The sequence below is a fragment of the Charadrius vociferus genome, unplaced genomic scaffold (genome assembly GCF_000708025.1).
Source record: "Charadrius vociferus isolate BGI_N301 unplaced genomic scaffold, ASM70802v2 scaffold39, whole genome shotgun sequence".
Lineage (NCBI taxonomy): Eukaryota > Metazoa > Chordata > Aves > Charadriiformes > Charadriidae > Charadrius > Charadrius vociferus.
The window spans coordinates 6,538,471-6,553,342 of NW_009650188.1; the positions used below are offsets into that span (position 1 = coordinate 6,538,471).

General features: G+C 41.5%; 1 protein-coding gene across 1 annotated transcript; it reads right to left on the reverse strand.

Moving 5' to 3' along the window:
• Positions 1–440: 440 nt before the first annotated feature.
• HEBP2 (heme binding protein 2) lies at positions 441–4,886 on the reverse strand. Its single transcript, XM_009892868.1, has 5 exons — positions 4,774–4,886; positions 2,279–2,363; positions 1,691–1,826; positions 1,378–1,543; positions 441–728 (listed from the first exon to the last, which is right to left on the reverse strand). The coding sequence occupies exons 2-5, from the start codon at positions 2,351–2,353 to the stop codon at positions 554–556; spliced, it is 552 nt and encodes a 183-aa protein (XP_009891170.1). The 5' UTR covers positions 2,354–2,363; positions 4,774–4,886; the 3' UTR covers positions 441–553.
• Between the last annotated feature and the right edge of the window lie 9,986 nt (positions 4,887–14,872).

Below are 14,872 nucleotides of genomic sequence, written 5' to 3' on the forward strand. Positions count from 1 at the left end.
CCTCCATGAATATAGTTGAGCAGAGGTGTGGAAAATTTTATTAATACTATTTAAAGAAAAATGTTACTGCTTATGAGGCACTAGGGCCTGCTAAAGTAATGCTGCTTCCAGAACTCATTAATGGTAGGTTTCTTCTCTGAAAAATTGAATTCCCCTCATTTTTCTGTTGTCTCAGGAGTGACATCAATATGGGAAGTCAGCTCTATGAAGAACTCGTTCTCCATAACACTTGAGCTATTGCTGTGCCACTTCTAATGAGAAGTAAAACTAGACATCTAAACTGTTCTGCAGAAACATTTTGAGATTATTAGTGTTCCCTAGAACCTTTCAATAAGAGGAATATGTTTGTGTCATATCTCATCTTATAGAAAGAGCTGAAATATTTTTAGCCAGAATAGTATTTCATCCTAGAGAAAACAAATTAGACATGATCCTGTGTCCATGTACAAATTAAATCTCTTCTGCAGTAAAGCAAAAGCCATTAATAAGATCTGTTTTCATCCAGAGCTGATTAGTAGCCTCTTAATATTCTCCCCCCCCTGCCCCAAGCATGTTACTTTTTAAAATACCACACTTCATTGTGCCTGTTAAAGAGCTTGAAGGGACTGTCATAGCCTGCAGTATAGAAGAAATCTTCATGGAATGGTTGGCCTCTGTTTCTTAAGATTCTGGCCAAGACTTCAGCTTCCTCTGCATATTTCTCTGGGGAGGCAAATCCACCAAAGGACCTGGTAGAAGTGAAAAGGGAGGGTTTTTTCTTCAAGCCTCAGGTTTTCATTTTCACAGGAAACTTGCAAAGCATGCAGTGTCTGATGCAGTTCATAGTTATTAGGTAAACTATGCAAAACTAGCTGTCAGAGAGCGTATGGCCATGTATGCTATTTTAAAAGGTAGGATTTATAATAAAAGTTGCTTGCAATTCTGAGAGCATTAGCTGACATATTGTTGCCTGTGGCTTTAATAAATGCAGAGATGGCAAATGCAGCTTTGGGTGCTTTTCCTGTGATAAAGAACTGCCATGCAGGTTTTGTGGTAAATAAAGGGGGCTGGAATAGTGATTTAGATGGAGCACAGAATGTGCCTGAGAGAAGAGGATTCTGTAGGCTGCTTTTCTATAAAAACCCACTTAGTGCAATATTCAAGAGTCCGCTGGAAAATGGAAGTTTCAAAACTTAATCATTTCTCTTTGTTCTTGGTAAGACACCGAAGCATAAGAAAGATTTCCAAATGCTTAGGTTTTGCCAATCAAGGCTCTGAACAGTAGGATATATCCACAGTTAAAAATCATCTTATCAATTAAAAATAGTCCAGATTTTTTGGTAGATGAAGCCCTTTCAGTAGCTACCTTCACTTGTGAGCTGTGGTGATGCTGCTTACCGCACAAAGATGCCTGCCGCCTTGCGCTCTTCAATAAACACATCTGAGTCAGTGGGCTGTGGTGGGGAGTCCTGATGTTCAAATGGCACAAAGAAAGAGATCTTGAAGTCTGTGCAGCCAGATTTTATCAGGCATGTCACTGGCACAGTCATATCAATCTTCATTTCTAGAGAGGAAAAAAAAGTCTAAGCTGCAAGAAAAGACAGCGCAGGGTGATGCAGACTTACTGTAAAAACAGATACCAGTCTGTTTTATACTCCTTAGCTTTGTCTCCTGTTTGTGCTTCTTGTAGTTCAAAACCAGCACATTGTACCTTTCTCATTCTTCCCTTGGATGTAGTGGAAGAGTTTCCAGAAGCCCTGGCGCATCGCCTCCTTCTGGGTTTCTCCCCTAATGACTGTGCTGACCCACTTTGCTGTCTCATACTGACGCAGTTCGTAATCCTTTGCCTGAAAGGTAGCAAAAGTCACAGTAACTGGGAGATGAATACTAAAGATGGCATAAATGAATAGCTACTCCTTCCAAACCAGCATGAAAGTATTTTATATACATCAGATAACACTGAGCAGCCTCTTAGCTGCAGACTAAGCACGCCCCCAAAGTGAAACTGATGCATCCCTTGTCAAAACCAATGTGAAACAGTTTGATGCCTCCCTTGCCAAAACCATGCTGTTCTGCCTTAGGCTGAGCTCCTCAGAGCTTATAAGTAAGTGTTCTCCTTCTTCCCCTTTGGAGCTTATAAGTAAGTGTTCTTCTTCCCCTTTGGAATTAAGTGTGAACAGTGTCCATAGTAACACTTCCCAGCTTCTCTATATTCAGCAGACTGAGAATCCCAGATTCACCTTAGGTCTACAGCACCCTGACTACAGAGAGCTCGGTTCCCTTGGCCTTTAGTATTTACCGTTGTCTCTGCTGAGCTCCACCGAGGGGACTGCAGATCCAGGGACAGAAATGTTTGCTTGAAGGATTTGATCATCTTGCCAAAGCTGAAAGGCAGACACAGTTCATTGGCCTCTCTTCAATCAATGCAGTATAAATGGGGCAGAAGAAAGCACTAGGGCTTTTCTGCCGAATGTCAAAGAGCTTTTCCTCAGCCTCTGGTCTCCAACCTTTCATAATACCTGCTACACTGACAAGTGACTGCAAAAGTTCAGGCAAAACCCAGGTGCTTTCTATAAGGCAGTTGTGCCTGAAATTGTGAAAGGCCTGGCTTTCACTGCTTGTCCCCAGTGATTCAACGACAAGGGCTGAAATCCTTTGAGCCCTGAAGGAACCAACAGAGAACCGGGACCAAGAAACTACCTCTAGGCTGATGTGGGAGTGTTCATCTGTCAGGATGAACCTTTGCCTTTGTTTCTCTGTGAAGGCATTTCCTGGCTGCAAAGCAGAAGGTTGAGATTCTGCAAGTGGTAGTTTTGTGGAAATCTGTGAGTAAAAGTGACTTCAGAAGTTCAACCACTTTGCTGCTGGATGAAGAGGTATTGGTGTTGATGGTTACCCTGGTATTCACTGTACCCATAACTTTATTTGGCCTCTCATAATAGTTTATGCCTTTCTTAAGGCCTTTAGCCCTGGAGTCCTGTGAATAGATGAGATCCTCTATTTTTATCAATATGTAGCTACTTTCCTAGCTACACGCAGAAAAAAAAAGCTGAAAACATTCCATTTCCTCTCTCCCAAAATCAAGCAAGCGAAAATAATAAAAATCGCTATTGAAATAATCGCCTCTGGTTAGAATTCATGAGATTTTAGGAGACTTGGTTTATGATTTTTGTCAATACCGGGCAGATCGTAGTGCATAACCTATGTCCTGAGAAAGTGTCTGCTTTCTGTTACATTACAATGTCCTCTGCACTTCATGTTGTAAAGACAACATGTGCTTAATTCATCAATTATCTTGATTCTTAGATCATAGTATATTTTCTACTCAGAATGTAACTTAACTGCATGTTTCTTGGGTAACAGAACAAACTCAGGGGTCATTTTTCATTTCTCTGCCTCCTCAACTGCTTATAGCAGCCCACACAAGAAATCACTGCTCTTGTCATTTGTGCCTCTACTTTATTCATGGGCTTTTAGCATTAAAGGTGCACTGATGCAATTCACAGCATGTTCCACCTCCAGTGGTAAGGTCTTTAAAGTATGCTATCTTTAACATGATGTTTGTGAACATGATTTTTGTATCATGGGTGCTTTTGTAAAATCAAGAACTGCCTTGTTGCTACCTGACTACTTATCTGTTTCCATTTTCTTATTATATGTACAATACTGTTGAATACTATTAATCCCCTTCTGTACCCTGGTTTAGAGGTGGCTACAAGGAGTTTTCTTTTTGGGATCTATGAGGTTGAAAAGCTTTTATCAAAAAAAACAACACCCAAAAAAACCTGCTGGCACTGATTTCACTTACAGTCCTTACATTAAGCAGCTCACAGAGCACTCACGTGTTGAGCTTTATTCTAGCAGCTCCTTCAGTTGTCACCATAGAGCAAGGGAAGATGAGAGAATCACACAGCAGAAGACTTGATGCCAGTGGTTAAAAGCAGGTGCTGTCCCCCTTTCTGTCCCAGTCTGAAGATACATCATCTTCAGCAGTCTACCAGAATGACTGGTCACCAGGGACTGCAGCACAGTCCCAAGCTGGACAGTTGTACTCTAATACACTTTTTGTCAATGGTATTTACAAATCAACAAACATAACAATAAAGCAGGAATCCAATCATTTTATTAGAAGCAAATGTGAGCAATGATACTGAAACTTCCTACAGTAATTTATTTTATCCCTTGTCATTTCAAAGGCAAAAGTGGTGCTTCTTTGCTATCACTTCACTTTCTCCTTGCTACAACTTGATAGAAGACACATTTCTCTTCATGTGCTCCCTGGGTGTGTTGAAAGGCAGAGAAGTAAACGTTCCTCCCTTTCAACACACGCTGTTGTCTAGCTGCTGTATGAGCTGACTTGTCTCAGTACTTGCCAATTTCAGCCCCTCCCCAACACACCTTTTCTTACCTGCTGGTTACATCTCTCACAGCTTTGTCTTTTCTAACTTTGTGGCCAGTACTGTTGATGACTGCATGTGCAAAGTATTTTTGAATTACATAAAACAATGCTGGGGGGGACAGGGGGAGGACAAACTGAGACGAATCCTCATTTACAGTTGAATTAATTTTTAGATCTAGAGGAAAGCTTGGCTTTAAGATTTCCATCTGTTCATATAGATATTACTGTGGGGTGTCTAGTCTTTTTCTGCGGCTGTTAACACATGGGTCAAAGAGGCAGAAAGCATAGCAGGCATCTTCACAGGTTACACTGATGCAGCAAGTAAGTGTAGCCAGAACATGCTGTTCCACAAGCTGCTAATTACATTAGAAAGCAGAGAAAGTAGACATACTTACGTTTTAAGCTGTAGTTGCCTTTCTAGCTATTGCAATCTATCCTTCTGAGGCTGCACATACTCACAAGATGCTGCCTGTCAGTGTTTATTTTAGTTTCATCAAACTCCGCCCATGCCTCTGCCCTACTGGAGGGAGATGCTGTTATAAAAACCAGAAGGTTGTGGCCTTGTCCTCCTCTGGGTTTCATTGGAGAGCTCCCACGCAAATGCCGAAAGCCCCACCTACTACCCACGAGGCAACATTGGGTCCAGTGTGTGATCTGACTGCATAAACAGTTTTGCACCCTTGTGTAACTTCCCCTGGTTTCCATGGCTTTGTGCCTACTTTTGTCAGGGTCAGCGGCAGGTTTTGTGCTCTTGGGAGAAAGAATTTCACATAAATAACGTTCTTCTTTCTGACTCAGCTTACATGAGAGTGATGGTACAGAATGACAGCTTTTCCTTTTTACCCCTGTGGTAAAATGGTAGTAGAAATCTGGCTGCAAATTAAGCTAAGGCCATCCTCACGAGATTTCTCCTGGCATGTTATGAAAGACAGTGTTCTATAATGGCTGTCTGTTTTGCGCGGTGTTTGAGACTAATCAGCCCCCCTAGCCCTTGGATATCTGCACAAAGGGGTTATACAAAGCTATTGTGAAATTCTATCCTGCTTATAATACACAAAGTGAAGCTGGACTCTTCATTTAACCAGCTGCAGCTCCAGACATATTTAGGTACCAGCACAATAGGGCAGATTAAACTTCACAGTTTGAGTTCTGAGAACACCTCCTGTGTTTGTCATGGTTTGTGCAAATTCCTTGCAGCCAAATTCAGCTAAGCTCTCTGGGACGTTTGAAATTAATAGCTGAGAATGACTTTAAACAGAAAGCACACTTTGCTTGTGGAGAAATTCATCAGGATGCTGTGTGATACGCTTATATTCCAAAGGGGGGAAATAAAAAAAAACAAAACCATGCCAAATAGCAATTGCAAACCTATCTCTAATGGCACGAAGCTCTCTAAAGCCACACAAGTGGGTTGGTGTAAAGAGTGGTTTACTAATGGAGCCTGTTAGAACATGCTGAGGCCTGAAATTCAGAACCAATTCTCTTTGTGCTTTGTACTTTTATTTTACGGAGTAAACTTTCTCTCAGTTTTACCTGTGTTCTGCTTAGGTCAAACAGGAAAATCAGCAGGGCGGTTTGGAGAGGCAGAAGGTGCTACTTCATGGTCTTTGCTCAGGAGCTACAGGCAAGCAAAGGCAGGTGCTTGTGTAAGGTTAGCTGTTACGTTACTCTGTCACCCTAACATTCCTGCCAAGTGTGTACTAGTAGGTATTTTCTCCAGAGTAGAGAAGGCTGTGTAAAAAGACACCCAGCCACCATAGTTTGGCAAATCTCAACAAATTACGCCAATCACTAGCACAGAGAAGTATTGCTTTGAAAGGGGGGCGATTAATCTGTAGGTCAACACAAGTCCCCTGTGAATTCTCATTTTGTTTCTGAAGCAGAGAGACCCAGAACAAATCCTCAGTCAGTTTGTATGTGTCCAGCTGATGTTTCTGTCCCTGACAAAGAGCTAACTGTTCCTGGTGGAGTAGCCCGAGGTTGGAGAACAATCATCAGTGTTTTCCCAAGAGGTTGTTTTCCAACACTCTTGTTTTTCACATATAAATTGAGAGAACATGTCAACAGTTGGCAGAGACAGTAGGGCAGGCATCAGAACATGTATCTATACATAAGTATATACGTACACAAACCATATATAATTGGGGGATGGGGAAGGGATTATGATGGAAGCTGACATACAGTCTCACTGGTACCTCCAAAGAGGGGAAAGTCTGAGTATGCTAACTCTGTACCCCTTGCCCTTTAGCACCTTGATGTCCCAGTAGTTTGCAGAACATATGACAGGGAAGTTCAACAGCGTACGTATAGTGCTACTTTGCCTGGCTACCTCAGTAGTGCATGGGGAAAAGCAAAAATGGCAGTAGGAAAGGCTCATACTGCTTATATAAATACCAACCTCTTCTTGTACACTATACCTCTAATGTAAAGAGTTGCTGCCCACAGAGGAGCCCCAAATGTACTAAATAAACAGGCAGTAATAAAGTCTCAAAGGTAGCCTATGACACTGTTTAATGTCATATGTATATTGTCTGGGACTTGGCTGGTATTTTCTAGAATAGCTGACAAAGCAATGCTTTTCTGTACTCTTGCCTTAAGGAGTAGAAATGAGAGCACAAGCACATAAAAGCATGCAGTTTGTAGCTTAATTTTACTAATTTCAGCAGGTACTTCTGGGCAGAATACCATAATGAACTTGTACTTACGTAATGTTTTTTCAGGCAAGCAGCTTCTATTGGAGAAATACAAGGACAAGCCTGTGATACGATCACCTGTGATTCCCATTTTCCTCTCTGTAGACTCTATCTACACTTGTCTCTAACAAGCCCAGACAAGACCTTAAATAACATGTTGTAAAGCAAAAATGCTTAAGTCTGCTCTGTGGCAATGTTACAATAGCTGCTGTCAAATTCATGCAAGTGTGTTGTAAGTTGCCTTTATCCCTAGAGGCAAGCACAGACCGCTTGCACAAAAAAGATTAATCTTTTCCACTGACCTAATTGTGTCAGGATTGGAGAAGCCCAGGAAAAAATGTTTTGTTACGGTATGGTTAATGATAACTTCGAGTCATATTCTTGTAACTGAGAAGTCTGTAGCAAAAATTGCGTGTGAGGGACAGAGAGGGATGCACGCGTCTCCGAGTATGGCCACTCATGTGTTCTAACAAGTGGCCTCAACCCAAACACTCCAGGCATTTCTGCATTTCTGCCTAAGCTTGTCAGAGCATCAGTTAGCCTTGCATTTGATAATGATTTTGATTTAAACGAACTGAGACTCTTCACGTAAAAATGGCATTTGCTTTTGCAAACACACACTCATCAGATGATGCAGAAGCACTTACTTCACAACACAGAAGCTGAGCATGTGAAGTTTATAGTTACTGTAAATAATAGTCCAGGGTAGCAAAAGCATATTTTTATGTTGTTAGATGAACTGTGGTTTTCTGCAAATTCATCTCCCAAACGAAGCCTCTTATCTTCTGGCTCTAAAGAAAGAGAAAGTCTTCTAGCAAATTCCATTTTACATCTTATTCTCACTTCCAGCAAGGAAAATGAAGAAGCATAAGTGTACCATCTTCTAAAGAAGCAGTTGAATGTACTATAGTACTGTTCCAAGGAGATTCCATATTAACCTTTGGAAATTACAGAAACGAAATCCCTGCCGTAACTCTAATGATGGTATTTAGACCTTATGCTCTAATCTACGCATTTGATGTCAGCACACCAATTTGTTACCATTGGATTGGCCTTCAGCCAAAAATAATTCATTCTCTGGAAATGTACATGTGGATTTTGTCCATCTGCTTTTTGCCTGATTCCAGCTAATTTGTTACAAATGACACATGAAACTATTGCATCTCCTTGCTACCTTGAACAGCTGACTCAATGACAGCATTACCTAAAATCTTGCTAAATGAGTGACTCCTTGCTCACTTCATCAGAGATTGCATGGAACTGACTGCTCTTGACCAAATCAAAACCTTTCTACATCCAACACCATTCCGGGGCACCCTTGGCTTGGCATTTTCCAAGATTTCTCTGACGAAGGTCACGTTTTGGAATCATTCTAGGTTTGGAGAATTAATCCTAAATTAATCCTTCCTTCCAGCGGCCATGAAAAGCCTTCCTAAACCTTCGTGTCTTCTGTCCATAGAGCCCAGAGAGAGACTGGAAGCTTCTCAGCTTTATATACTGCATTATTCACTTGGCTTCTTTCCAAAATAAGGGTTACTTTTAATATGGATCTGTTTAGGAGTCTAGCTATCAGCTGAACCCCACAAGCAATTGTCTCAGCAAACTTCTCTAGCCAGCATTAATCTAAATCCACAGAAAACTCGCAGTTCTCTCTGAATGCTGGAAGGAGAGGAAATGACTTCGTCTTCCCCTACAAATTCATCCGCATTCGGCTATTGACAGATTCTTCTCAGAAACAAGGTGAATTTTTATCTTCAAGATAAGAACGTCTCATTCGGGGAAACAGGATTAAGGTCACATAGGTAACAATGTTTGCTAGAAAAAAGCCTTGACACAATGTTAAATGGTATTTAACAATGACTTAAGCTATAGCCTAAGGTGAGAGAGCCAGGCATCAATCATCTGAGAACATTACTCAGAGAGAGGGCTCAGAAAAAACAACCTTTACAAGAACGGGCATTTACTTTTGACTCTGACAGCTCTTGACTCTGCTGAAGGCTTATTTTGAGATGATGGGAACGGTCCCAATAGTCTGAAAAGGACCCAGGTATGTAGAAATTCCTCTAAAGAGGCCAGGGTTTCCCTATGGAGTTTCAGTGGTGTGAGAACATGTCCAGAGATGATGGAAACAGGTCCAGATCATAAGGACTAGTATCTTAGAAAATATGTTAAAGAATATAGTCTCCTAAAATAATAATATTTTCCACTTTCTCCAAAAAGACATGAAGAGGTAACTGAAAAAACAGTGAGCTTCTTGCTATGTCTGTCTCTATTGTGATTGCTCTCCAGCAGTACAAGTTGAGGACCACTGTGGTACATACTGAATAAAGTGAAGCAGAATGAGGAATCCATTACAAAGCCCTTGCAATCTAATTGTGAATGTATTTGTCAGCACACAGGCATTAGTGATGCATGGCTATAGGAAAGTGTTCTTTCTGGCCTGTCAATCCAACTAACACCTAAACACAAATTGTTCAGTTACCCTAGCTGAGGGTTTGTCTCCTAAGCTGCTTGCTGATCTTAGGTGCATGAGTAAGGATCACATCAGAACTTCTCCCATCTTCTAACAGTGGGGATTTTGGTAGTAGGTGTGGGTTTTCGGTGGGCATTTTGGTTACTTAGATTATGCAAGTAAGGCCCCCAGAGATGGTTTCTTTAAGAACAGAATCACAGAATCACAGCAAGGTCAGGGTTGGAAGGGACCTCTGGAGATCATCTAGTCCAACCGCCCCGCCAGAGCAGGGTCACCTACAACAGGTTGCACAGGATGGCATCCAGGTTTGGTTTTGAATGTCTCCAGAGTGGGAGACTCCACAACCTCTCTGGGCAGCCTGTGCCAGTGCTCCACTACCCTCAAAGTAAAGAATTTCCTCCTCGTGTTAAGATGGAACTTCCTATGTTCAAGTTTGTGCCCGTTACCTCTCGTCCTATCACTGGGCACCACTGAAAAAAGACTGCTCCCATCCCCCTGGCACCCTCCCTTTAAGTTTTTGTAAGCATTAATAAGATCCCCCCTCAATCTTCTTTTCTCTAGACTAAAGAGCCCCAAGTCCCTCAGCCTTTCCTCGTAAGAGAGATGTTCTAATCCCCTAATCATCTTTGTAGCCCTTTGCTGGACCCTCTCCAGCAGATCCCTGTCTTTCTTGAACTGGGGTGCCCAGAACTGGACCTGGTACTCCAGATGTGGCCTCACCAGGGCAGAGTAGAGGGAGAGGATGACCTCCCTCGACCTGCTGGCCACACTCTTCTTGATGCACCCCAGGATGCCATTGGCCTTCTTGGCAGCCAGGGCACATTGCTGGCTCATGGTCATCCTGTTGTCCACCAGGACTCCCAGGTCCCTTTCCACAGAGCTGCTCTCCAGGAGATTAGCACCCAACTTGGTCTCTCTTTCTCTCCTTTCTCAAGATGAGCCAATGCTGCATTCTGCAGCAGATGGCACTGTTGTTTGTGTTCAGAGGTGAGTTCTACTTTGAATAAAAGTCCCTCAAACTCTCTTGATTGCCAATGGTCACTTTAGCTCACTAATGGATCCAGTGTACCATCACAGTTCTTTCTATTTCTAAAGCCTTACATTTGAATATACTCTGCTATCTATTAGTGAACTGTTACTGGGAAGATTAAACATTTAAGCATCTTAACATCTAAAAAAAAATTAACAACTTGGCATGTTAAACATCTTTTATGCAGCAGACACACCAGTCGGAATGTCTGTGTTAGGAAAGAGAAGAAAATTGCAAGTTAGGAAAATCCTCCAGGTTATGTTCAATGTTAGAAGACTTAAACTGGCAAGCTTCCAAGCAGAATTGATACCAACTTAACAGTTTAAAACTCAAATTTCAAATCTGAGAGGTCAGTATTTCTTTTGATTTTTGCACCTTTAGATTTAGAGCAGACAAAATGAGGTAGATGCTCATGATAATGACATCACATCAGCTTCTCAGGTGATATACTTCTGAATACCAGCCAGCAAAGATGGTATTTAACAGAATTTCATCACTTTCACAGGTGCTGTCTTTTTTAATTTCATCATTTAGGCTTGGGTTACTTTGTATTTGTTCTGAAAATAGACTTGGGTCTGAGTTTGAAAGAAAATTGTATCTGGATACATTTATTTATTGCAGAGAGAAACAGAAGCAAGACTATAGTTTGATTATGCCCAACCAGAACTGCACTCATGGTAGCTTGAGAAATGGGAAAATCCAGATGTCAAAACTGTGTATAGGGAGAGAGAAGTGTAGTTTGTGGAAAGTAGAAGTGAAGGACAAGGGTGGTAAATTGTAATCAGTGTAGAAAATGTTGGAAGTGTTAACACATCAACAACAAAAAGGTCTGGAGGAAGCGTGGAGGGGCTTTGGCTTTAGTAGTTAACCTGCCTCATCAAATCAGTTACTTGAATAATGGAGTTCTTAATAGATATGTGAATCTACTATGTTGGCACATGGCAACAAAAAAGTGTTTATATTATAACTTCCTTATTTGAAATTACCTTATGGAGTTATTTAGATAAGCTTTTGACATTAATGTTCATTTTTTTTCCTTATAGAAAAAATTGCTTAAATCTATACAACCGTATTTTTATTCCTATATTTGTTTTTGGAAAAAATAGCAACTAATTTTTGTTGTTGTTTTCACTGGTGTCCTTATTATCATCCGAGCTTTGGCACCACTGACACTTTACTGCTTATTTCAGTTGCAAGTGGGAAGACGCTTTTCCGGTCACTGCACAGCATGCTGCAGCTGCAGACAGCCTAAATTCTTCTTCTGCCTTGCCCAAAATTTACAATGCAGATTTTGGAACCTGAATGTGAGTTCGTCTATTCAGATTTTCCTGAATATAAATTCCCACAGCCATTTAGGCCTTTCTAAATGTTTGTGGTTTGTTTTTTGGTTTTTTTTTGTTTGTTTGTTTGTTTTGTTTTTTTTCATTGGAAGGATATAGTTGGCATTAAACACGCACTTGAAGAGAGTATAAAGGAGAGGAAGTATTTTAAAAGGCGACAGTAAATTCATTTATTCTTTCTTTCATCCTTAAGACTGTGAACTCACACATCATTGGCACTGCTGATTGCATGCGGTATGCTAACGCTCGGGAGATTAGTGTAAGGGAACATGTGGGTATTCATTTGCTGACTGTAGGAGGAATGAAGAGAGTTAGTAATTATCCACTGTGTCATGTAGTGCTGCTGAACTGGACCTGTGCTGTCGTTCAAACCTCTGTGGAATAACTTGTGTATTGGTTTTGACTAAAGCACAGTTCGTTTTCCTTCTGGTAATTACATAGGGCCTTATCAGTGTAAATATCAGAGACTCTTAGAATCTTTACCATCATTTTCTTAATTGCGTTCCTTCCAAAGGTAAGCAAAGACTGCCCTGAAACACAAAACCCTCACCCAAGGACTGGGGGAGAGGCACAGAGGCAGTGAGAGGGGTCAGAAACAGCGATCGATAGTGGCTTTGAAGGATGTGGGAGGACAGTCCCAACCCCAAACCAGCACTGAACTGGGGAGGTGATGGGCTGGGGCAACTCTAAAATTTCTCTAAATGTCTCTAAACTACTGTAAGATTTTAACTCCCTCTAGGGAGCTCTAAACCACTATATACCTTCTCTAAATTGCTCTAAAAGTCCTTTAATCATCTCTAAAGAGCTGTAAGGACCTCTGTATTACTGCAATGAGGCAATTGCCTCCAGATGTAATTTACACAACTCTAAGTGGTCTCTAAACCACTCTAAAACTCTTCTAATCAGCTCTAAACTACCACTAAATGACTGTAATCATCTCTAATGATTTATTACCACCTTTGAAATGCCTTTAAACTTCCTGTAAACAGCTCTAAAGATCTGAAAAATAACTCCAAATTCCTCCAAAACCACTCAAAAGCACACTAAGCAGTTCTGAGGAGCTGTAATATCCCTTTAAAGAGTGCTAGGGTCCTCTAAACTGCAGTAACATCTTTCTAAACCTCCTCTAAGCAGCTTTCAGATTCATGTGATCTTATCTAGAACTCCCCCATACTGATCTGAAGATCCCTGAATTCCATTTGGGCCTCTTAAACTCCTCTAAGGATCTCTAAAACTCCTTGAATATGCTCTGAGGTGCTCTAAACTCCTCTAAAATACCACCAGACAGCTACAAAACACCTCTGATGCGCTCTTAAAGAGCTATTATTACGTCCCCTAAATGACACCTTTTTAAATCATTTAACTGATTCTAAAACACTCTAGGGTGCCGCTAAACCAGTCTGGACTTCTTTAAACAGCTCCAGAATATCTCTAGAATGCACTACGCTGCTCTACAACACATCTAAACAGCTCTAAAACTCTTCTAATCAGCTATAAACGATGGCAAGAAGCTATAAATTCCTCTAAAACCTCCACTCTAGCTCTCTGAAAATCCTGTAAACAACACCAATAACTAAAATTCCTCCACACTGCTTTAAGCAGCAGTAAAATGCTTCAAAATAGATCTCAAACCCCTCTCAGTCTTCTTGCAACTGCTCTAGAACTTCTTTTTGCAGTTCTGTAACTCCTGTTTATAGGAAAACAGGGCCAAAACTTCTCTGAAGTCCTCTAAAATTGCTCTGAACAGCACTGAGCAGCTCCACACTGCTCTTAATTGATCTAACTTCTCTAAAACCCCTATAAACAGTTGTAAGTAGCTCTAAAGTCCTGTAGTGTGCCAAAACTCCTGTAAAGCACTCTAAACAACCGTAAACTCCTTTACCTCTTCTAAACCTCTTCTTAAAACCTCTGAGTACCTCTAAACTGATCTAAAGCCTCCTCTGTGTTGCTATAAGCAGCACTAATGTTCCTCTAAATACATCTAAAATGTGTCTAAATCTCTACTGTACAACTCTAAACTCCTCTACACAGCTCTAAAATTCCTCTAAAGAGCTCTAAGCAGCTCTAAAACCAAACTTTTCTAAGCAGCTCTACGCCACTCGAAGCTACTGTAAAACTTCTCTTGTAAGCTGTCAACAGCACTAGGTAGCTCTAAAACTCCCTTAAAACACCCAGAAAATCTTCTGAACTTTCTCTAAATGGCTCTACAGAGCACTGAATTGTCTCTGAATTTGCTGAAATACACTGTTCTTTTGGGGCCAGTGCTTCTTAGCCTCTTCATTAATGACCTGAATGATGGAACAGAGAGCACCCTCAGCAAATTCGCAGATCGCACAAAGCTGGGAGGAGTGACTGATAGACCATCAGTGTGCTGCCATCCAGAGGGACCTTGACAGGCTGGGGGAAATGGGCCAGCAGGAACTGCATGAAGTTCAACAAAGGGAAATGCAATGTCCTGCAGCTGGGGAAGAATAAACTCATGCACCAGTACAGGCTGGGGGCCACCCAGCTGGAAAGCAGCTTGGCTGAAGAGGACCTGGGGGTCCTGGTGGATAAATGGCACGTAAGCCAGTAGTGTGCCCCTGCAGTATCGTGTGTTAGGAAGAGAGCTGACAGCAGGTTGAGGAAGGTCATCCTGGTGCATCTGGAGTGTTAGGCTACCCAGTAAAGGGAAGACATGGACTTCCTAGAGTGAGTCCAGTGAAGGGCGTTGAAGATGATCATGGGATTGGAGAATCTGCATTACAAGGAGAGGCTGAGAGAGCTGGGACTGTTCAGCCTGGAAAAAAGAGAAATTACCCATAGGAATGGAAGAACATAGAGAAAAGGGCATTTCTGGAAGAACGAGATGAGCCTCAAAGAAAAGAAAAATGCATGTGCTCTGTGAGAACCTGTTAATAAAGCCAAACCCCAGAGAAAGTGATCTCTGCATGTGAGCAGCCCACATTGAGCATATTT